This window comes from Haliaeetus albicilla, chromosome 24, assembly GCF_947461875.1.
Source record: "Haliaeetus albicilla chromosome 24, bHalAlb1.1, whole genome shotgun sequence".
Lineage (NCBI taxonomy): Eukaryota > Metazoa > Chordata > Aves > Accipitriformes > Accipitridae > Haliaeetus > Haliaeetus albicilla.
Genome location: NC_091506.1, coordinates 16,136,038 through 16,161,619, shown reverse-complemented (window position 1 = coordinate 16,161,619; position 25,582 = coordinate 16,136,038). Strand labels below are relative to the sequence as shown.

General features: G+C 36.3%; 1 protein-coding gene across 5 annotated transcripts in view; it reads left to right on the top strand.

The window, feature by feature from the left end:
• CACNA2D3 (calcium voltage-gated channel auxiliary subunit alpha2delta 3) overlaps positions 1-25,582 on the top strand; it is a 476,807-nt gene that overhangs the window by 126,513 nt on the left and 324,712 nt on the right. For all 5 annotated transcript variants that reach the window (XR_011329699.1, XM_069812301.1, XM_069812302.1 and 2 more), the window contains one exon: positions 19,307-19,366. Coding sequence is in view for 4 of the 5 variants with exons in the window: in XM_069812301.1 (XP_069668402.1) it covers positions 19,307-19,366 (60 nt within the window). In the remaining variant the exon portion in view is untranslated. The remainder of the gene's footprint in view (positions 1-19,306; positions 19,367-25,582) is intronic.

Genomic DNA, 25,582 nt, shown 5'->3' with positions numbered 1-25,582 from the left:
CAGTATATGTAAACTTCTCATTTTTGCAATTGTTCAGAAATCTGTGCTGTAATAATATTAATATATGGCTTGAAAACACAAGGCTCGTCTGCATTTGAATTTTTAGAGAAAAGCCTTTTAAAATATTTGCGTACAATAATGTGCAAAGACAAAATAGACTGAATAAAGTATGCTTTCTGGATGCAAAATGTGATGTGAAGAGAGTGTAATGTTTCATGTTATATTGTAAAGGTGATAGTTGTTAGGTGCAGGTTGGTTGGAAATGTTTCTAATATTTGTTTTCTCTTTAATGTGAAAGAATTTCACAATTTGTAATGGTTTAGGCAATATTAATTGAGGTGGAAGAAATCTGTAAAATCTGTTAAATGAGCTGAGAAGTGAATGAGTCCAAGCTACTTTGGGGATAATAGTTAGACATCTCGGCAAAGCAAACCACATAATTTTTCAAAGTTTGATCTTTATACATAAGCAATATTTGAATATAACAATTGCCACACAAAACTCAAGAATGTAATAATTTAAGGTGGCTGAACAGATATTTTTGTGCAGCTTTACTAGCATACCTGCAGAAAACAATTAGCTGTCTTACAGTGCTAAGGTATCTTTTTTATCCTTTTAAAGGTTGAACCTGAAATAAAATACTATCCATTTTGAAGAAGTGATACTTCCAAATAAGTTTTAGCTCTCGATGTATTAAAACCAAAACAGAAAAAATGTCAAAACCTGAGGTTTATTCCTTAATTTCTGGGTCTGAGTAATGCGATGCAAAAAGAGTGGCTTTGCACTGTGTGTTTCAGGGAAGGTGACTATGCTGCTACCAAGGTTATTAGAGAATTATGCATTTCACCTTTAAAGTGTTATCTGTCACTGCCACTATGGCTTATCATTAGCATATCCTTAGATCCTTCCATAGCATCAGAAAAAAAGTAAACATAAAGCAAAATAGAGATGGGAGTCGTAAACAAAACAATATTGTTACTGTTTTGGCTCACTTAGTGTGGTAAATTTTTCTTTCGTTTTTCTGCAGTTTTTTAAAACGGAGATAGAATTATTTAAAAAACCGTACAAACTTGTATCACAATGTAAATGATTTGGGAAACTAGCCCAAACAAGTAAAGTCTGCATAAATGGAAGTGTTATCTGTGAAACTGTTTCTAAGGATGGGACTGAAAATGTTCAAAATTATCATATTGGGACTTTCTATTGGGTTCTAACCTAGCTATCTTCCTCAAAATCATTCTTTTAAAATTATGTTGTTGCACATTGATTCACTTTTAAAATCTACTTCCTTGTTCTGATAAAGTACCTGCCTGGTAAAATACTATGGGACAACAACTTTCTTACTTTGGAGGTCATCAAGCAGTAATCTATATGATGCCTGCATGAACAGGGTAGGGTTGGAGTTGCAATTTCCCGTGACTGTGTTTTTTGCAGATGTTAAAAGTTAATATATACAATGCATATATAAAGTATAATTAAGACATTATGCTATTCTTCCATGTACCTTATCAGATAGTTAAGTGTGATGGTGGTCAGTGCAACCTTTGTACCAAAATGTGATCTAAATTAATATATCAATACCTGTGTTTATACATGGGAGTGTTGCATTACTGTACTTACTAGTACTGTACTATTATACTACTGTGTAAGGGCTTATCCTTTGTTGTTTTGCTGTTTGACTGTGTTAATGAAGAGCAGAAATATTTTCCTAGATATATCAGTGGAGACTTCTGGGTTTCAGTGTCTGCTTTTGGAAATCCCTACTGAATGTCTGAAGAAGAAAGCAATATCACAACTTCAAAAAATTGAGGATTTAATTACCATTTACACGGTCTGTTACACATTTGTGTAATAAAATTGGCCTTGCAAGTTTTATTGGTTTATGGCTTAGCCATCATTCATACTTCTTAAAGATTCATGGGAAACCTCTTACGTACATATTTTTATTTGAATATCACTTTCCAAATAAACCAAACACCCATTGGAAAAAAAGAGGTTTAAATAACTTAAGAGAATCAGACTAAGCAGCACATGCAAGAAAAAATGCAAAACCCCCAAATCCCAAAGCAACAACAAAAAAAACTCAACCGAAAAAACAACCCCAAAACACCAAAAGAAATTCAGTGTTGAGGCTGCCAAGATAATGATACTGTTCTAGACCCCTAAGCCTAGCCTCTATATCTAAGAGTCCTAAAAAAATATTTTTCTTTACTTCCTTGGTCAGCTGAAAACTGTCAAGGGAAGGATATTAAAGACATTAAGCCTGACTACCAGGACATGATTTTGAAAAGACTGTAAATGGCGCATTCTTTAGCAAGTGGTGTAATATGTACACTGGGAACATGGCAGTCCCCATATGGAAGTCCTGCTGACAGTAGCAAAACACTTTTTAAGCAGTATGTACTGTCATACTGCTCCAAAGAGCTGTGAATTGTGTGATGTGGAAGCCTGGAAGCCTGTACCATATCCCTCTTCCATCTGTGCAGAATGGTTATGGTGCCAGACAGGTAGTAGGCTCTGCTGTGCTCTGCTACCCTTCATCTGCTTTCATAACTCCCACTAGTAAAAGCAGAATTATACTGCTGAAATTCAGTTAAATCAATGAAATTCCATATGGCATGAGGTTAGTCACTTGTTTTTGATACAGCTAGTCTTTAAAGGGGGTGAGCTATTAATTGTGAAGATATTTAGGTTCTTAAAATCAGAAGTAGAGTTCTGTTTAAGTTCCCAGTTTTAATAGATTATGTCTGTTTAATACAATAATTAACAAGAGCAACAGCAACAAAAAAATCCCCCCAAACTAAAAAGCCCTCCAACATTTGTAGAAGATATATACAAATTTAACATGCTGTTGTAATGTAACTGATTTTCAAAATACCATTTTAAGCTAAAGCTTCCAAATGCTATTCTCCAATACGAGATTAGTTTTCTGTAAAATGAGTAGATAATTTTTTTTTTTAGCTTTGAAACTGGAATACAGCATATATCTCTATGCTTGAAAATTTTCCCCAAACTCAATCCAACCAAATAGCCCTATAAAGTGTTTGACTTCCTTTTCCGCTCTTGTTTTTGGTAATTCAGTGGCAAGATTACTCACACCTGGTGCTTTTGTTATTTCTCAGTATTCTGATTGCCTCTTGAAGCTCTTCACAATTTCATTCTTCTACAAATGGCTCAGCTGTCTGGAAAAAAGCTGATTGTTGTTTGCTTTTGTGAATTTCAGCATTGAGAAGCTCAGTAAAATACTCTTTTGATCTTTCTGTAATTGCATTTGTTTTAGCAAAAATATGTCTGCATTTCTGTGTTCATTCTTTAACTTATTAATATGATTTCTTCACATATTGATATCCTTACAAATTAGTCTTGCTTTATTAGTACTATCTTAGTTCATCTTCTCTACTGTTCTGTGCAAGTTCTGGCTTTTACATTATCTTGTGAAAATAAAAATAATAACAATGTTAATTTCTTTTTTTCACACTGCTGACTTACAAACTTTTAAAAGTTTCCTCAGGCCCTCTCTTGTCCTGTTTCGGCTCTTCCTTTGTCCTCTGTATTACTTAGATTTTTTGGACCTCTCAGCGTATTTCATACGCATGGGATGGTTTGTTCATTTGCTATGAGTATTTTCTGAGACCTCTATGTATTCTTCTAAAGCCTCAAACCATTTTCCGATTATTCCCCAAGGATTTCTGTCCATGTTTTAGGTTGCCTGTAAGGGAGAATTCTACCTGTATTTTTTTGCATTCCTTGGAAGGAATCTGAAGGCTCATCCATTCTGTTAATTTGTTTATTACATTAAGTCTTTCACCTTGCTCTGTCAGGATGGTAGCTGTGAGTTAGACTGGTGGCCTGAAGCTCTTTTGGTCCCAGATGATAACATTTTGGGATTTTTTTTTGGCAATGAGGATATTCTTAGCTGTGGTACTAATATAATTTCAGGGTACATCTGTATGTTCATGTGGACATCTTTAAGTATGGTGAAACAATTCTAGTGAGAATGCAATGTAACTCCTCATCATTCCTCTGCCATCAGCAAATGACTAGGAAATCCATAAACAAGGAAATCCATTTTGTCCTTTCCTTTTCTGATGCTGGCCCAGACTTTTGCTGTTACAGTTACTTTGCTCCAATAGCAAAATACCAATGTAGAATCATACAATCATTTAGGCTGGAAAAGACCCTTAAGATTATTGAGTCCAACTGTTAACCTAACACTACCTAGTCCACCACTAAACCAGGTCCCTAAGTGCCATGTCTACATGTCTTTTAAATATCTCCAGGGATGGTGACTCAACCATCCCTGATGGTTTTTTCCATCAGGTACATTACCAGATGTAAAGGTCTTTCTGTTGAAACCATGCCAGTGTAATGTATGATGGATTTTGGTTTTACCCCTTTTTATTTTGGCTATTAAAACCCCCCACTCAAAACCCCAAATGAAAATCATAGTTTCCAAGGTCAAGCACTGAAAATGTGGGAAATACCAGAGTTAGGGTTGGCAATATATTATTTGTATTATGATACAATTGTTAATTATTTAATCATTTTTCTTTAGGTCTCCAGACCTAATGCATAGAGCAGACCTACTCAAAAGGTTAAATCAGTGTGTATGGAAAAGAAAACTGTGCATAAAAGAATTCATATGTGCACTCCTTCAACTTTTTATCTTTAAACAAATGAGTTTTCCTGTGTAATAGTGAACACTGTGTGCCAGGGCTATCTACTCATAGTGTCCTCCTGGAAAAAAAACCCCTAGCTCTGATTTCCCTGATTTATGCTAAGAAACATTGTATACAGCAATCCTAAAGGTAGGGTTTTTTTCAGGTTGGCTTCAGTCGAACCCTATGTTTTGTTCTTCAGTTTGTTTGCTGGGTATAAGTTGCTAAAATAACACAATAAAAATGTTTACCAGGACAGTATTAATTTGCATAAGAAAACAGGCTTTTTTTTTGTTACAGACTATTGCCAAAAGGTGGCAGTCTTTGTCCCCAAAATTTGTGCTCTCTAGAAAATATTATGTACGACAACTATAACTTATTCCTAGTTATGCTAGATAATAAAAATTACTTGTTAAGTAGACATAGAGGGGAAAAACCCCTATATTTGAAACTTCAAGGGTGACATAGCTATAGTTATATTTTATTTTGACAGCAGAATGTTAAATAACAAGGCTTGGAAGAAAGCAGTGATGGAGAAAGAGCACTTCACAAGTAGACTGCTAATGAGCAAGATCTACTTACGTTTCAGATTCGGTTAGTGCTTTAAGCGTTTCACATTTTGGAGATGTTATTAGGATCTGGCACACTAGATTAGTAAGTTGCTGTGTTCATCAAGCAACCTGATGAAATGCAGAGAAATAATCCACTTGCATAAAAATTCATGGTACAGTAGATGATTTTCCTTTCCAAGTGTCCAGGTAGATCCCAGCAAAGCTCAGCTGGTTTCTGTACAAATTAGTGTAAAAAAACTATCTGATGATAAATGATAGCCTTTGCTAAAGAACTGCAAAAGCACCTGGCTACATATTTTGTATTTTAAATAGTAGTTCTTTTGAGTCTTTTTTTTTTTTTTTATGATTGGAAAGGGCGTCAAGCAAAAGGATTTTATTCATTTTAGACTCCAACCTTGCAATCATATTTAACTACTTCTATTCATATCTATACAGACACTTAAAAAGCTATGATGCTGTATTCAACCACTGACTAGAAAGTCACCAAAATCTTATATGAAACTGTTATTGTCTTTACGTTTATGGGTAAAACTTGCAGCATGTTTTTGGGGATTGTTCAGGACAGTGAAGTGATATATACAACTGTATATACACCACATTTGTGTAGTGATCACAGCTGATGGCACGTACCCGTATCACTTGCTGCCTCACCGAAGCCCCAGCCAGCTCCTTCCAGAACACTTGCAGCAGCCCTGCAGTGACCGTGGGTGGGCTTCGAATGCAAAAAGCTGTGTCTTTAACTGGTCAAGGAAGAGCAAAACTCGGAAAAATCCTCTGCACTCTGGTAACATTGTAGTGGAACCTGCTCACAGAGTAAAATGCTACACAGATGTCTGTCTGCTCTCTGGGCAAGCAGGTTGTGCAGAGAGGATGGGCTTTTTGGTTGGGCTCTGTCAGACCTGGACTAAAGCAAGGGTTTCTTCCAGTTAGTTCACGAAATATCCGAGTGGTCTAGAAAGCTTAGGAAGGTTAGTAACGTGCTGATATTTGTTAATGACTTTATGGCATTGTCTTAAAAGTGAGGATAACTAAGAAATTTAAGGAGAACTTACTAGTGTAATACTTTGAATTCAAATGTGTGGTAGGCAAATTGCTTGTAAAAAATGGAAGATTGTACAGAACCATGGAAAGAAGAGTGTAAACTGAGCTGTAATTTCTTTTATAAATATTTGTGTTTATTATATTTGCACTATCTCTGTATATTCTCTGTAATTACACTGTCTTTCTCCTAAGGCATTTCAGTCAATTCTTATTTCAGATCATCTACCAATAGTTACAGCAGAGCACTGAGAAATTTTCTGATGCGAGAAGTCATTGCTCTGTCTTTATTTGTAATTTTTATTACTGTTTATTGGTACTTATATAATCGAGGTCTTATATAGTTTATATGGACTGTGTCATGTATCAGAAACAGAAAAAATCCAGTTGGTGAGAACTCATTCTGAACCATTTTAGTGTTACACAGAAGTGTTCTTCATTTTAATTTGGTATTTATTCTTTCAAGGGTCTGTGATGAAAGCCTAATTACTGAGCATGTTTGACTCATCTTTGTATCCTGGTGCAGTAAAAACAATAATTATAATGTTTTTGTTGTAGAAAATATATTTCGTTTAATCTTCATTTCAATAGTATTACATTTTTTTCATGACAGATACTGCAAATCACTTTATTCAGTTTATTACTCTGGAATGGGTTGTAACTGCTAAAAGGGCATGAAAGACACTATTTAAAAGCCAAATCTAATACATAAGTCTTTAAGAGAGATTGCCCACCAGATTGAATAACGAACGGATGAGAAACTTCACAATCTAACGTTGCACGAATACACCAGGTCTATCATCAACCCCTTTCACTGGCATCACTGGGGTTACACAAAGGTGACGTATGAGGCTGGCCGTATGTGTTTGCTTAAGGCAGTTGCCTGCTATCACCCCACAAACCCTGAGCTGGAGGAACTGTCCCCCGTTCTCATACCTGGCCCTGGCCATGCTATTGCCAGTGCCGGGTATAGATTTATTGGAGTGTACAAAGTCAAGGTGTTCACAGAGGCTTCAGCCTGCAAAGCGTAGGCAGCTTCACGGAATAAGCATTTAACAAAAAGGAAATCTATCTCCATATGGAACCAGAGAGCTAGCTTAGATCTTTTCTTTCTCCTTTGTGTGTCTCATTTTTGTGATTCTCCTACAGGAGTGTTTGGGTTTTCGATTGGAAAAACAGAGAAGGTAAGGAGCATCAGTAGTTACAGGCATTCAGGGCTTCATGGTTTGTTAGGAAAAAAACTGTTTTGCACATTTCTCAGGATCAGAGTTGACTGGGAGTTAAAACTGCTTGTAGCAACGTTAATGACCTCGGTGGTTTTATTCTTGTTAGGACTTTTAAGGTTGGAGCACACTTGCTGGTTGTAGGTGAACGTATGGCTGAAGAGCCTGTGGTGGTGCCTGAGGGAGCCATTCAGCTAATACAGGAAGCCTTGCCAGCAGCATGGGGTGGCTTGCTATTCTCCTATAATCCAAAATAAGTGGGAAACTATTGTTACAATTTACGCACTGCCTCTGCAAACATAAGGTATTAGTTTTTGTCAGCACGGTTGCAGTCTTTGGTTGTCACTTTTTGAACTTCACTTCTTGTGAAGACTGATATTGCTCCCCAAGTGCATTTTAGAAGTACTTTGAGAGTCAAGAGGAAGAATTATTATGAAAATTGGGAGTATTCTATGAAATGAGTTCCCTAGGTCATAGCAAAATCTAGAGGTGTGTCAAACTTAATGGAAGTGAGGTGCTGTGTTGCATATTTTACTCCGTTTTCCAAATAAACCTACATACAATAATTAAATGCTGAACATTTCAGCTGATAAAAACTAATTAAGAGGTGAAAGTATAGCAGTCTTTTAGTTGCTAGGAGAATACAAGTTACAAGACTTTTCTTAATAAAACCCAAAATACCCACAGGATTTGAACTCATTACCTTTACAAAGTAAAGCAGATAAGGTTTTGACTATCCAATGCACTGTTTCCTTTGGGTTTGGGAATTTGCAAATGTTCCTTTAATTACAAGGGCAGTTTAATATTGTTCTTGAGATAGAGCAAAAAATACTGACTATTATTACAAAAAGATTTATTTAAAAAAAAAAAAAACAAAACCCAAGAAAACCCGAATAGCTGGGATGGAGTCTGTAGCTATATATAGGCTTGCAAGCCTCTATATAAGCATGACTTTGGAAGAGTGATGCCTGTATATTATTCTGTGACTTCAGCATTAATTCATAGTGTATGAGAAAATCCTTCTAGGTACGTGGAACCAATGTCTAGTTACTAAGTGTGGGCATAAGATCCCAGGATTAATCAGCCAGATAAATGCGTGACCAGAGAGTTTCAATGTTGCCTTTTTTTCTTACTGGACCTGCCACAATATACAAAATTATGAAAAGACTAAATTATCACTTAGTCTGAAAGTTGCTTTTGTAATTAATTCCAGCATCTTCAACAGCAAACAAGTCTTCAGAATGATGAAGTATGGTCCAGGAGACCAAAAAAGCTTGGAATTTTATCTTTGAACTTCAGCTGATTCCAACAAAGAAACAAGGGGAAAATGCATTGATTTACCCCTTTTAAAGTAATACTGATGTTCTTCTCATTAAGACTCTATAGCACTCCTATGCTTGGGAACCAACTCTTGAAATTGGCAGGGATGAGGCCTTGACACAAGGTTTTCTTTGAAAATCTGTTCCAGCTGGATCAAGTTCTTATCATTTGGAAACTCTGCACATAGAGGCATATGGCCATTAGAAATGTATCAGAGTAAAACTGTCTGTAAGTGAAATCTCTGAAAATTCTTTGCACTGTGATTTTTTTCAGTACATGGTTGAACAAGACTTTCCTGCAATTGCACTATTAGTTTCTTAGGGCTTGCGCCAGCAGCAGGCAGGGGAAACAAAGTCTATCTCTCCTGAGGCACTGTCAGTGCATCCACATGCCTTCTAGACCCAGGAGAGAGATTAAGGAGGCTTAAGGAGAGAGATTTCTTGTCTCATCTCTCTCTGTATTCATGTTAGGGCACTGGAAAATGGAGGGTCTGTGGCTAAGGGAGTCTGTTGATGGTTTTAGGAGAGGCTGAGGAAGGTACTAGCACAAGGAGAACAGAGAATGGAGAATAATGAGATGATTTAAGGAGACAAAGGGAACAGGACTGGACTGTACTGGGATTTATAAATATAAATGGTACAAGATATTCTAGATGTGCTCAATGAGATTGTACAGGGAATAGGGAAAACTGGAAATATAAGCTGGCAGAGTGAGGAATGAGGAGGTATTGGTAGGGGCCTGGAAGAAGCTGGTCATGAACATGCTTGGCGGTGTGGACGCCAAGGCTAATGTGAAGAAGAAGGAAGAATAATTAGTAGGTGCTAGAGAAGAGGTGGAGAATACTGTGAAAAACCTTAGCATTGGAGTTTGGAACAGGCAATATGAGCTTAATGACCTCAGGATGTGAAGAGGGGGGTAAGAAAGAAATAGGAGTAGCTCTAGGGCCGTGGTCAGATAGGAAAGGAACAGGAGTAAGCCATGGTTATGTCTGAAGGCAGAACTGGGTACAGTGCAGCATTGAAGTGGGCTAAAGAATCTGTGCCTATATAACCTGAGCTGCAACACTGGATTTCTAAGTCTCAGGTGAATGCTTGCAAAATCCATTACTGATACATATAGAAATGGATGCCAACTGCTGTCACTCTGTTAGTGAGGACTGCAAAGGTCTTAAATGTTATTTTTCAGTGTTCTAACCAAGCAGAACTATATGGACAAAATGATACTTTAATACTGGGGATTGAAGTTAGAGGCAACTTCATTCTGGTATTTCCTAGCTTAGGTTGGCTTTGCATCCATAATAATGTTTAAACTTTTTAGTGTAATGCTTTTGTTCTAAAATTTAGAAACATAACAATGCCAACTGTTTAAATTCTCAGGACAGTTATTGTAAGAGATGGAATATTTGCTACAGTATCTTCCCTGTATCCCTGTTTTAAACTGGCTCCAGGTATTGAAGAGATACCACCGCTTTATTTCATGAAGTACTTCTTTCCTCACATGTTTGCAGTAATACTCTACTTGCTTCAATATCTAGCTTAGAGAATTCCACTTACAATAGGGAGCTGGGAATGTTTTAGCAGAAAACTCAGAGTTTGATTTTCCTTTTCTTTTTTAAAAAATTTCTGTTTAATTTAGTCTATCAGCAACTGAAATCCTGACCCTGTGGGAAGTAAAAAACAATAGTCCAACTGACTTCACTTGAGAGAGAGTAATACCTACTGTTTTCATGGCTTTGTTTGAAAGCAAAGACAAGGCTCAGTGTTTTGTGATTAAGTGCTGGGCTAGGCAATGGAAATAAGTCCCTGCAAACTCTAGAACTGACCTTTGTTTTGAGTAATAAATCTTGAAGCGTTTTTGCTGTTGTTGTGTGATAGTAATCTGGTTGGAAACTGGAAGAAGGACAGTATATCATAGCTGATTTTGTTGAACTAGACCACAAATTGCAAGCTGAATTTGAATTAACTTGAGGGACTGAGCCTTAGTGCAGAGGTGAGGAAAAAGCTGAGAGAGGGAACAAAACAAAGACATTTGGTTTCACTTGGTGCTTCTAAATGTAAACAGAACAGAAACACCTTGACTAGTCCCAGGGCTGCTGTCAGGACAATGTGTTGCCTCAAGACTCCTTTCCTCTATTGAGTGAGCATGGCAATACTTCCACTTCTCTTTACCTTATTTACGTTGCACATATGGTGTGGGATTCATCTCCCTTAACTTCTCATTTATATAAAGTTAAACATCTAATGAAGAAAAGAGTGAAGGAAAAGCTCCAAAGTTCTTCCCGTATCTTATGAGTTATTTTAGAATGGGACAAGCAGGACCTTTGGAGTTTTCTGTCTCTACATGAAGGATGTTTAGTTAACTTGTGTAGAGAGATGATTAACTTTGAAATAATTGAAGTGAGGTGAGAGAGATCCTACCAATGGAGAAATTTGGATTAAATGAACTTGCATGAAAACAGTCATCCCAAATCTTTCTTCAGCAACATCTGCCAAGCATCCAGCAATGGTGTTGAGAGCTGTCAGAGCTGAGGGCAAACTATTTTTGCTCAGGCATTGTGTAAGTCCTCACTGTACTCAAATGCTGAAAGACAGTCTGGCATTATCCAAACAGGATACTGATTGTGACAGGTAAAGACTGTGACCTGTGGTAGCTTAAATGTGTGAAAAAGATTAATAAATCAGATGTTTTAATCTAGTGATTTCAGGACAGGGACAGGACTAAGGATCATAATGGTACTTACAGATTAATATTGAGTAAATATATATAAACGCATGTATACACAGGTGGATATTTAGATGCATACAGAGGCCAGCTTCCCTTGATTTTGGAAGGTGTTTCACAAAGTAACATTGTAAATATGTTTTTAAATTCATGAGGAAGAGAGCAGTACCAGTTGTGAATTACTAATTGAAAGCAAAACTTTACAGATTGTGTTGCCATGTTGCAAGTGGAATTAAAAAGATACATAAGGGTATTTACAGAGAATTACCCAACCTTGGATGAATAGATGATTGGTGTGAAATACTGAAGAACATTCCCCTTGGCCCTGAGTTAGGAGAGGTGGCTGAAGGAGCTGGTGGCTGCTGTACCCCAGGCAGGCAAATCACATTTTAAATAGCTCTGAAACAGCTGTAAGTTGTGTCTGCAGCTGAACTGATTCTTTGATGGCTGGGACATATGGAATGAAAAGTATGGAATAAAACCTTATTTAGCACATCATTCCTTTCTGCTCTGTGGTAGACATAATAACATGGTAGGAGCAGATTTGATAATCTGCATATTTTGTATCTGATGTATTAGCTTTGTGCAGCCTTTTGAGCACAGCAGAACTCAGTAAAAGACAAATGTGTTACCTTCTTCAACTGCAGTCTTCCTTCTATGCCACGGTAATCTCTACGTTCCATAACTAAATATAGTGTTGACCTAGTTAAGTTAGAAATGCATCTAATTACTCAAGGATTGTTTTAGCCACTGTTATGCAATGTGCGAGTTTCATGTGCTTTAATCCACTTAGTTTCATTTCTGTTTGTCCACCTCTGCTGAGCTGAACTCTTTATGTTGCTTCAAAAAACCAGCTAGCACTCTAATAATGATCAACCTGAAAATCTGCCAGTCTCAAATGAATATGTGGATAACTGAAGTTATTTACAATAATTGCATATGCTAAGCTTTTAATTTATTTTTATCTTTTATTTATAATTTCTGCTTTGATTGTGCTTTGATGCAGCACTTACTGTGACTGAGCATCGTGTAGTTGAGTTGTTGTAGTAGAATTTGATAGTAGTCATAGAGCGGTCTTTTTTTTTTTTTTTATGGCATTGGTTGCAAGGTTGAGATCTGTCTTAAGCTACAAGCACTAGGAACTCTAATATCAGGGTAACAGGAGCTAAATAATTTTCAGCACATCTTAGCCACAGCAACAGCAATTTTAGTGGTAGAATTTCCTAGAAAATACCTCATTGCTGAGGAGAACAGAGTGGGAAATAAAATATGTTGCTGGGCTTTCTGAAAAAAGAAACTCTTCCCCCCCCTGCAATGTCAAGGATTAAAGCAGACAAATTGCAAGTCTGTTGTCATTGGCCTGTCTAAAAATGCATGTGTTTCTGATGGTAGCACATATTCCTCCAAGGTCAGCATCAGTCTCTGATACCTATAATATTTTTCCATTGGTTATGGCAGATGTGCAAAGCTATTTGCAATAAAATAGTGAGACCAAGAGGCCTGTTTGCACACTGGTACATTCATTGCTGTGTTACATGATACTGTTTTCGAGCACAGGAAATAATAGCGATACTGATGAACAACATCAAATATTCTCTGTTGGCTTCTTTACCTTCTCCAGTAAATGAACTGTGAAAGAAGCAAACCCCAGAACTCTGATGGAAGTAAGGAGGACTTGCGGCAGAATTACCACCCATGCCAGAATATTACCTAAGCTCACTTAATGCTAATAAATCTTGTTCTTTCCCAAAACAGCCCAAGCTTTTCAGAAGTTTTCAAAGCACCTGCAGCCTTACAGGTTTCCTGGAAAGGAAATCCCTTTTTCACTTCTGAAATGAACCCCAGAATGGGGAAGTCATAGGAAGGTACCTGGGTAATGTTTTTAAACTTCGCTAGTCTATTACTGAGTGCTCCCACATGCACAGCATAGGCTTCTCATGAAGAAGCCAGTGAAGAAAATTGCTCTGATGATTGAAACACAAGTTCTGGTTTCTCTCCCAGGAATATACTCAGCTGCTGAACTATGGTTTAAATAGTTGTCTGGCTGCACTTTAGGAAATATTTTTGGCATGGCCACAACTCAATAACTATAAATTTTGATTGGAAATTAGATGTTCAAATCAATAGTAAGGTTATTAAAATTGCACCGAGTATTTCAAGTGAAGAAGGGTAACTATTGATAGTTACAAGTATTTTCCGTTTACAGAATACTGCTGGTGTTTGCTTGGTAATGTACCAGAAAACTTGCTACAAAATATGAAAGAAATAAGCTCTTAAAAACAGGAATTAGCTTTCCTTTGTTTTGCCTACCTGTCTTTATTAACAAAGTTTGTTTACATTTGATTAAGATAGCAATCCTTGTTACAATTCCATATGTAGGCGTCTGGAGACAGGCTTTTAAGGTTACACAAATTCCTGGGGTTTTTTTCCTATACATTGTTTTTGTTTTTTTTGGTGTTTTGGGTTTTTTTTTAGACAAACCTCAGTCCAGTATATTCATAGTTTTTTCTTGGGTTCAGACTTTTTTGTTATTTTTAATAAGGATGTTTTTAAATTATTTTTTACTTCCAAAACACGTCTCAAATCAACCTTGAAGTTATATACAAGATTTGTATAGGAGGTGAACCTCAAAGAGATCTGATGCCATGGGAAAATGATGGGAAAGTGTCTTAGGGTTCAGGGCTATTTTTTGCTGTTGGCTAAATGCATTTAGATGCTAGGTTTATCTACACTTTTTGAAATTACTATGATATCCCAGTGGTCAGAGTAGGGTCAGAATTGGTGTCCCCTGTCAGGCATACTCTGGATGAAATTCTCATAGACTTAAAATGATAATACTGCATTATTCAGGACAATACGGAGGTAACAGCTCAAATTGGCAAGATTCACATAATGTACTGAAAGAAACATTAAGGCGTAGTCTAGTGAGTTTGGGAAGAATATGTTAGTAGAAGGGCTGCTGACAAGTTCACATTTTTTAACTGACAAAACTGAAGCTATGCTTCTTAGTTATTTTTATGGCAGTGCAGCATGAGCTTGGGACTGAGTAAAGTACGAGCATCTACAATTGAGAGGGTAGATCTTTCATTTTCTGTTTAAGTACAGCACAATATAGCACTTCGGTATTTTGAAATGAAATTTTATCATGTTGATATTATGGAATGTAAACTATTAATGTTATGGACCGAACACTTAGTTGATGCGAGTTATAATTAAGGTAGAGCAGTCTTCTATCCTTTTCTGAAATTTATAGCAGTTTGGCTTGGAGAAGAGCAACTTCTAGCAGCATTTCTACTTTTTATGTGTAGTCGTTGGTTTATCTTAGAAAAATAGAAAGGAAACAATGAAATAAAAATGTGCTGCTTCAAGATTTGATAGCTGAAAAGAGAGAAGGACATCAGTCAGCATTTATGGATAAAGGTTAGTGACCCTCTGCAGTTCAGGAGTTCAGACACTGTTTCAAACTTTATGCCTGTGAATTTATTTAATCTAACTTCAAAATGGGATTCTAATGAAGAATCATCATTGAAAAGTAAACTGAAACCCTTACAAGGCACATGGATAGAGAAAAGATCTTCTCAGAAGCTAAAATGGGTACCCTATGCTCTGGGTATTTGCATGATGCTTTTCCTTGAAATTGTTATTTTCTTCTTCATTTATTTTCACCTTTCTGCGCGTCTGTTTCATTTTCCCTTCACTTGCTCTTGGATTCTTTTTCTCCCTTATCCATTTTGTTTCATTCACCTTTCCTTTGCTATCTCTATAACAACCTAGCTTGAATGAGAATTTATCTGGGAATATCAGTTCACTGAAATTAAAATATCATTTGTCAAGAAAATTACCCTATTCAGAGATAGCTCAGTGATTTTTTTTTTTTTTGATGTTATTGAGAGGAAACAAACATTTCTTCTTCTTTCAGCCTTCTTTACATTAGCTGTGATACTATTGCTACTAAAAATACCAAACATTGACGTTGTGTTTTGGTGACCATTTTGGGGTTTTTTGGGGTGTGATAGTTGTTCATGCCCTGTTTTTATCCATGCTGCATTGTGATCAATGCTGGATAAGTCAGTTAATCTTTCTCATATTTACACATATTGGGAAAGTTATAAGGATTAGTTCCTTAATTGGGGGAACCTCAGTTGAACCATGCCATAGAATGGGAGAATTGTTCTTTATCTAAAGATTATATGCCGCCCTTGACTTGTCTGTGCATGCACAGGCAAACACCTTTCCACATATAGAGCTAAATACTCCTAAAATATAGATCCTTAAGTGGATGTAACTCTAATGATGCTCGCTCAGTGTTCATAATTCATTCCATGTAAATGCATATAGATAACTCACAATTCCCTTCAGGATAACCACAGCTTGGTAAGCATTTACTTGCTACAGCAATGATTTTAGAGCATGTTTACTCAAATGAAAATATATTGGCATTTGCATTAAGAGTGTCTATAAACTATTAAGTTAAATTTGCTAATCATGCTGATGTTGAGGATCATTGCTAGATAACTGTTCAGTCATTAAAATATTTTTTAAAGGGATTTTTGTCCTCAGTATAAAAATGTTGCAGTATTACATGTAGGTTTTATATTTTTGCCCCCAGAGTTTTAAGGAATTTCTTCCATCGTGCTTCATCCCTTTGAGGACTTCTTTAAAAGAAAAATACCACCCCCGCCCCAACCCAGCAAAAGACCACCAAAATATTTGTATACCATTTCTTCATTCTGATATCATCTGTGTATATCCACTAATATGTACATTTCTGGATTTAGGCTTATTACTTGCTTACCTTTTCTGTAGCTCTCCCAGATTCTCACCGTCTCCTTCAGAATGGTGTTGAGATATTTAAAGCAAATTGTGGTTAAGGGCTATTACATAGAAAATGTAGCATATGCTTGTGTTGTCTACATTCAGTGTACCAAAATTTTAACTTTCTTATGAGATTTGTGAGAGTGAAGCACGTAGTGTGCATGCGTATTGTGTCTATGTCTTCAAGAAAAAAATACGTCTAGGTAGATTGTTTGCTTTTTTGTTCTGTTTCCTGTAAAGAATGGTGCTGAAATGTATGTACTTTTTTTTTTTTTTGAAAGAACAAATGTAACAACTGAAATCTTAATAAATAAATCAATAGAGTACCAATCAGTACTTTTCATTGCTGAGCTGCCCTTCTTACCAGATGTTTCTACTATTACCCATGTTATGCTTCTCTAGCTGTTTCTTACATGGGGGGATAAATCTTAGTTTAAATTTATTTTACTGAGGCAAAAATGTAATTGAAACACATTGGGATCAATACAAACTATATAAGAAGCCATGAATTATTTTTCTAGCCCACTAGGTACTAATATCTACGTACTGGTATCTCATGAAATACTATAATAATTTTCCTTCCAGTGAGTAAGTAAATATTTCAGCACAGAAAGAAAAACATGTTTCTCTTTTTCCTCTATTAATTTCTGTATGAAGAATTTTTTTGACCCTTCTTTCACTTTTTTTTCCTCTCAAACTCATCAGAGTCATGATCTTTTGTATTAGATGTGCATAGAGCAGTAATGCAACTATGGTTTTAATATAAAGGAGTACACACCTGCAGAAATGTATTGAATTAGAGTAGTTATTTTACATAAAATGCCTTTTTCATACTTGAAAAATGAGGGCTAGATTTATAAAATACTTTCAGCAGATCACTAACATGCTAAAGATGGACTTCTGAGACCATTCAAATGTTTAAGAGTCTGTTTCAGTTGCTGTGAGGCTTCCCCCTCAGAATAGTTAATTTGTGTTACTTCTCTTTTTAAATTCTAAATGTAAAAAACCTGTGGGTCAAATTAATGTCTGACAACCTTTCAGATTGCAAGGTCTGGTTTTACTACTGTTCATACAGTACAGGAGCAGTAGGAACAATTCCACAGAACTTCACTGTTTCATTTGAAATATTTTTCATGGCTTCCCCTTGTGTCGCCCGCTGCGATGCATCGTTAGTTGTTGGGTTCTTTTACCCATGTATGTGTATGCGGGAAAGTGAGCTGCTACATTCTTCAGTTCAGTTCTGGTTTGATTTACCCAGTGGTGGAACCGTTTCAGTTCAATTCCAGTTTAGGTCAAAAGGGTTTGCTAAGACCAGCTGCCTTTACATGGGACAAGATTTTTAAAGGTGGAAACAGCCAAGTGACAGGGCTGTACGCACAGCACGGGGCTCTGGGAAGGTGGACTTCATTTGCTCGCCCGCGCTCTTCCATATCAACCTACGCATCAATGGAGTTTCCAGTTTTTAATCAAATTTTTGAGATCTGTAACCCTGCACTAAGAAAAAAGTATGAAAAACCCCCTCACTGGGGTCTGCAGGGAAGATGCAGAAGTCCAGCAGAGGACTGGGGATTTAGCGAGGCTTGTGCTCACCCGCGGGTGAGCCACGCGATGACAGAGATGTGAACGGGAAGGCTGTGACATGCTGCTGCTCTGCAGACCTCAGTCAACACAAATGCTCCCCGTAACCAGTGTGGCTCTGCTTTAATCTGTCAGGTTTTGTTGAACCACTTATTCTGAACTGGCAACCAGAAATATTTTTCTGGTTCAGTTTCCATTATAGTTCAAATTGTATAGCAATCTATATGAGTTCCGATTCCATTTTGATTTATATTTAAAGACATGATACAAGTGCATACAGTTCTGAAAAGGGAAGCAAATGTGTGCACGGCTGTCCACTCTGTGTACCATTAATGAGAGCCTGTAGCTCATTTGCTTCATGATAGAAAATACTTGAAAATATATGTGTGCCAGTGTCTAATAGATCAAAGAAAATAGAAGTATTATAATGACTGTTTAGTGACAGGTCATTCTTTGATTAATTTTGGGTTGTACATATATGAATATTAAGGTAGATTAAATAAAAACTAGGAGTTACTTCCATAGTTAAAATATTCAGAACTGTAAAGAACCCTGAATAAAATCTTAGAAAGGATATAATGTCTTTTCACAAGAGAATGTCTGCAGCAAACCCCTATATGACTTAAATTTTTCAAGTAGCCGTGTTTTAGTGCACCCTCTTTTTTTTCCCTTCAGATGATAGTGGTAAGGAACAATAACTACTACAGGGAATTCTGGATATTATCAAGAGGAAAAAAATACTACTGAATTGCTGTCATTCAGTAAATATTACTTCTGTAATTGCAGAAAAATCTTGCTGTGATTATGCGCCATGTTAAGGTAGTATGTAAAACACTTCAAATCTGCTAAGTACAAAAACCTGGTCTCTGTTTTTCTAATATTTTATATTTGATGTGTTATTTAGAAATTCCTTTTTATTTCAGTTGCTTGATTGCAAGTGCATTATTAGGAAATACCTCCTATTTTAATTTGAAGAAAGATTTGAAAAGGGCTCCTATGTGCAAAATGGGGTTCAGTGTGAAAGCAACTTTATTTTGTGTTCTTTCAAAAATCACTATTGGAATGAGAGCTGCAGGGTGCTGAGCACTAGTGGAAAAAATTACCTTCTTTCCCTTTATTTATTAGTAGTTGAGCTGTTTTGAGAGTTTTATACCACCAATCATGGATGCTGAGGGTTTAAAAAACTTGGTCTTTTTTTTTTTAATCTGGATCATTTATTTCTATTCTATGAAGTATTATAGGAAATACCATGTGGTGACAATGAATTACACAATTCTCAAACAATCTCTGTTGTTATACTGGAAGGAACACTTGGATTTAAAGATGTTATCTGTTATTTCAAAAATACACCTTTTTTTTTTTTTTCCTTTCTTTTCTTCAGCGTCTTGTTGAAGCTGCAGAAGATGCTTACCTGAAACATGAGTTTGATGCTGACTTGCAGGTAATTAATAATTATTTTCTTAAATATTTATCATCAGAGTATACTATAACAGTTTATACAATAGCTTGCATGAAGAACTGCTGTAGGAAGCCAAACATGTGAGTAATAAAGGATGCTGATTGCAGAAAATGGAATTAATGAAGGCTGGCTCAGTATTTTGACAGGTTACGCATTTAGTGTTTGTGTGTTGGGAGACCAAGCAGGTGGATTTTAGTCTTTTAGAGATCTCATTTAAATTCCCTGCATGTCTGCTTAGGTCAAGATTTTTAAACACAGTAATTAGCAGCATGTTTCATCGTTGCAGTGTACTGGCAAGGAATTGTTCTATAGAGAGTTGAATTTGCAGATGGGGTGGGACCCACAGGGATGGGATTAGTATGACCTTGATTTGTGCAAATGGTTTGTGTTTGGATCTGTGTCTAGAGCAGACACCATTTTTTCTCTTACCTGGAAGCCCTTAGAGCCATACCGTTATTGTCTCAAAATGTTGCCTTTAGGAATAACATGGGAGGGAGAAGCACTGTGGCAGCTCACAGTTAAAAATGTTTAAAAGAAAAACCTTTGCTTAAATAAGACACATAATTAAAAAAACAGGTTGATTTAGAGACCAAGTAATCTAACCTAAAATGGAAGGTTTAACAGAAAGTGTTACTCGGTGCTTAAATGAGTAAATACCTCCTTACTTGTAATGAATTCCTATATCCTTGGTTTCTTAAATGCCATGTTAAGTGGAGTTTTGTTTACTTTGTCTCTACCTAGATTTAATTTTAAAACTTTTTGTGAATATTTGCCATATGCCCATTTAAATATTGAGCTGAAGCATTAAGGGAAACAGAGACTTTTTCTGTAGACTTTTTCCCATGCATGTATCTAAGAAGTACACAGATCTGTAAATTCTATTTTCAGTTTTTACCATGGTTACTTTCAGTAATCACAAACCATTTTATTTTAAAGAAAATATAACACAAATTACTGATTTCTGCACAAAGGAAAAAAGAGAGTGAGCTTTTCAGAGCTAAGGATAAGAAATTGAGTTTAGAAGGCTGTGATACCGAGATCTGTCAGCCCATGTTGGAGTAAGGATAAAACGAGTGCACTGAAAGTGATAATTCATATTATTGTTGTATTTAATGAATGCTTGGTTCTGTATTCAAATGCTTTAGAGTTCTTTTACATTTGCAGAGGTGTGCTGTATTTTATTTTTTTGAACTTTAAGCCTTGGAGAAATAGGAACTATTGTCTGAATAAATCAGAAACGCGCTTTATAGAAGATCGTTTTAGAGTTCTACAGTAAGTACTTCTTCACTGCAGGACAGTTCTCACTTTGAGTAAGTCCTTCATTTGCTGAGGCTTTGAAGATATTAACACTTTCAGGAAGCCAGTTAAAAGCCATTTGTGTCAGCAGCATTAACAGGACAATCAAATCTTTGTGTAGAGCTCTGTTTATTACTGTCACGGTCCATTAAAGCTAATCAATTGTTAATCTTGGTTTCAGTGACCCCTTTGCAACCCTTGCTGGGTGATTGTTGTTCTTTATCAAAAATCTCATAATACCATCTGCTCAATATAAAATAATGGCCAGAATGATTTGATAGTGTACATTCAAGGGGAGGAGGACAGAAGGCTTATATAATACACAGTGTATATAATATTGCTATCAAAGAGGAATTTTTTGGCATTTGTATTGCCTTGGCTGACGTGTGGAAGACAGGATTAAATGCTTTGAATTAGTGGTATGTGGTACAGCAGCAGTCTGCGCTCTTTGTGCTCAGATATTCTGGAAATTCAGAAAGCACATAAAGAAAGTGCTTTTGTGCTTTTTATTGGTCCAACATCACCTTCTATGTCTTGAGGACAGTATAGGTAATATTGTGTCAGTACATAAAAATGATATAAGGGAGAAATAAAATTATATTAATATTTTTATTGACTGTGAAAAACACCAACTTAAAGAAAATAATAACTGGAAGAGTTCGTCTTTTAGACTGCTGGTATTCTCTTCAGCAATGCTGAAACTATATTATTTGGTTAGGCTAGACCTGATCCCTTCTGGGCATTTTTCTTAGTAACATTATTAGTTTTGTCCTTAGCTATTCTATAGGTATTCTAATCAATATACTGTAATGCTGTATAATGGTCTGAGCACTTGACTATCTACCCCTGGACTGAAGCTATTGGCACCACCAACAAAAACCTTGTAGTTACAAACATAAATAAAATTCCCAGTGAATTGAAAGAAATAAATCAAAATGGGTGATATGATGTTTAACTCATCGACATCATATATTGCATATTTGAGTAATGGCCAAACTAAGAATCGGTAAGAGCTGATGTGAAAGATTTACCCTGCGGTACTTGGGCTTTGGGAGATTCTTTTTTCTGTTGGGAATGTGAACCAAGACCTGCAGTTTTAGCAAGTTATGAGAAAATAACTTTTAAAATGTTACTAATACTTGAACTTTTAACCTAATCCAAGGTTTTCTGACCTGGTGGGTATGGTTTCAAGTTATTCTGTGTTATTAAAGACCCTTTTCAAGTTGTTGCTAGGTGGAATTACTATCTTTAATCATGCCTAATAAAGTATTTGGGGATATAAGATAAACTACCATTTGTGTTGCTACAGCAAGGTGCCTTGTCACAATATTTCCGTAGGCTTGAAGAATCACTCATCTTGCTTTATATGGGACACTGTCTCTGTGCTTGCCCCTGTTTAAAATGAAGTAATTCTGCCTGATTTTGTGGCTTTAACATAATAAAACAACAACATGGGGGCCAACTGCCAAGCACAGACCCAGCAAGAGTATTGGATGTTATGGGTTTTGAAGTGATTCCACAACCATTTTTAGTTCTGTTGACTTAATTGTTTGCCAGAGAAAAATTTTTAGAGAAAGATAAATATCTTCTGTTAGGAGGTGATCTATTAAAAAAGAAATTTCTAATAATTTGTAGTTATTGCTGTTAACTAAAATTTGGCCTCCTGATCATTTGCTTCCTTTGTGCTTGGGTATGTGTTTCCTAAGATGTGAACTGCCTTGTTATGATTCACAGAAACACCGTGGTGCGGTTTGTGTTCAGACCCCTGGAAGAGGCTCTGAAGTGGAAAAGTCTTCCCCGGAGCTGTCACATACCTAAGAATTTGTTGCATATGCAGCTGAAAAAACCACATGGGTTTAGAGGCTGTCTCCTCCCACCGCATTTCCTCAAACCACTAGAAACTGGACAGATTTCATTGTGTTAAAATACACCAATGTGATATCCAGCTGCTCTTCTTAGGCAGTTACTAGCGAGGTGGTAAAGCACGCTTCAACTGCAGTCATGCGGTCTATGTTGGCACCTAAGTCCTCTACAGTATCCTGCTATTGATGTGATTGTATCTGAGCTCTTAGGATAGAAATGCATGGAGTATTGTTACCATCTGAACAGAGGGAGGATAAGATCTCTATCACAGTGTTGTATTATTTCTGGTTTTCAATAATCTCAGGAGGTGGATGCTCAGCAGTGGAACTGGTGCTGGAGTTCTCAGTGGAGCAGTAAAAGTAACTTGGATTTTGCTTCTGACAAACTTTAAAAAAAAATATTAATTTTGGGATCAATAAAGATTTTAAATACTTGGTTGCTACCCAGTTTTCATACTTCTGACCCCAATGACAGGAGGAAGTCATACAAAATCTCGTTATGATTACTGGTTCATTTGCTGAATGGTTTCATTATACATACACATTTGCAGCATTGTTCTTTTATTTTCTATGTGTTAATTAAGTTCATTAGTTCACTTGCCTTACATTCCAGCTGTGTTTTCTCTGCGTGTGTGTGATGTGATAATAAAAAAGCAAGTTGTTTTTTTTTTAATAGAATCAAAGCTACTGCATAGTTGATGTCACCTGAATTACTAGATGTTTTCTTTTTGGATTGTTGTAGTTTCACTTTCTATATAAGATAAGAGAGGTTCAAGTGCCAATACTTTACAATGGTTAACCTTATTTCAGTTTTATGTCAGAAGACTAGAAGAGGATTAATCAAGTATTTTTTAGGAAAGGATTACTTTCTTTTAAGAACACTCTTGAAGTTAATTTAGTGGGATAAAAAAGGAATAATGGTATGAGGCTGCTTTTCATTATTCATTTTTTTAGATCTAGAACATATGGCTGAGTCTTAAGGAAGAGGTTTTCAAAACTATACCAGAATTAGGTACCTGTCTGCCAGATTTTGCTGGCTGTTAACTCCTAATTGCATTTTGTGTCCTTGAAAATCTGATTCTTACTCTTAGAGTATATATGTGGGCTATAGGAAAAATCTTGCGAAATCAGCAGACAGATAGTTAAGGATTTTCCAGTGGTTTACACAGGTGAATGATGTACTTTTTGTACACATACTTAATGATTTTTAAAAGTCTACAAAAGGTGAGACTTCAAAGGTTTAGAAGAAAGCACAAATAGCAAAAGAGGGCTGGGGAGCAGAATTAGTCCAGTTCATAAGCTCTACAGCTTCTGGGTCTAATCCTGCTACTTTTAATATTACTAGATTGTTTATCGCTGTCTTTCAAGGGCGGCTACCTGACTTTTAGTAACTTTGAAATTCAACTGCTAGTTATAGAGCTTAAATATAGACATAAATGTGTAACTTAAATTGCTGCTACTTTTTTAGAAATTCTGACCTAAATGTTTATTTAGTATAATGATACCATGCAAAAATTTATAATGATGGATTATTAAATGCTTAGGTATTTAATTAAAATTTAATCAAATAGGTGGTAATTATATTGATATCAGTAACTGGAAAATACAAGGACAGAAGATAATTGAGAATAGCTATTCTACATAATCTTATTAAACTCCTATTATAACACGTGCATTACTTTCATTTTAGTATTTCAGAGAAGTCTGTTTGCATATTTATTATCCTCACTAATTTTGAATGAGGTGCATGATAACTAGATTTACAGTCTATTGGTATTAATATTTTTCTGGCTGTTAGAATGTCCCCAAGACTGAAGTCGGCTCTTGAAGTGTCCTGAACATCCACAACAGAAAGGGAAGTCTGTTGGACTTCAAGCACTCAGAACCAGTGATTGAAATGACTTTTTGAAAAGTGCATTTAAAATAGCAGTGGAGCATCTGAAGTTTGATGTGCTTCATGGATTATTTATCCAAGCTGCTTGCCTTCTAAATCAGAAATCAATATTTCTAAACTCCAAGCCAGGAAACCTAATATGAGATCTGCCAGCCTAAATTCCTTTTTAGACTTTCTTTCAAATATTTTGCAGACCAAAGTGCTCTCAGCTATATTTGGATGGGATATGGGCAGTGTACCTGTAGCTTGTAAGAAGGCAGGAGGAAGAGATCCTTAACTAGCACCAGTCTAAACTGTTACCTTTTCATGGCCCTGTGCAACTCTTGCAGAAGTAGCTACAAACACTGGAAACATTACAGCTTATTCAGCTGTAAAATCTGCCTCTGGAACTCTTTGCTGAGGTGCCTCACACAGGACCTGCTCTCAGGGGGTTTGTCTTTGTGTTCCTCTAACACTTGTGATACTGTGGCAGGTTCTTCTACATGGGTATGTTCATCCAACTGAAGGCTTAATTTGGATACAGCTATGATGTAGAAATGCTGCCAGGACCTGCAGAAGCCCTGTTGTTACCCAGTTTTCTGAACAGTTTGAAGTCTTTGGTACTGATCAAAAGATAAGGGAGGTCAAGGAAAGACAGTAAGCATAGGATTCAGAATGTGGTTAAGAACTAACAGCAACAGCAAAGGCCCAAGCTCTTAGGAATTACACTGCAGTTTGAGAGCTAAGAGGAAGGAAAAAGGGAATAGAAGCATGAGCATCTAGTGAGTTAGTGAACTACAAGGCACAACAGGACACATTTAAATGATAAAATAATCTGTTAGAGTCTTTATTTGGTTTTAGTTTTTCCTTTGTTATTTTTTTTTTCTTTCAGAAAATACTTGTGTGCTTCAGCTTTGCAGTTCTTAGTTTAGTATTATTCTTATTGATTTCTGTGAGCTCAAATTAAGGACTTCTCAACTGCTCTAATACCAGAGCTGAAACAAATTGATTTCCAGATTTTTAGCTCTAAGGATAAGCCCTTTCAGTGGAGACTACCTTAGCTTGTCAACTCTTTCCTATTTATTTGCTGAGGTTGGGAAGAGGAGAACCGAAATGACTATGGAATTATCAAGACATCAGTGAATTCAGATGCTACTGGTTAAGAAT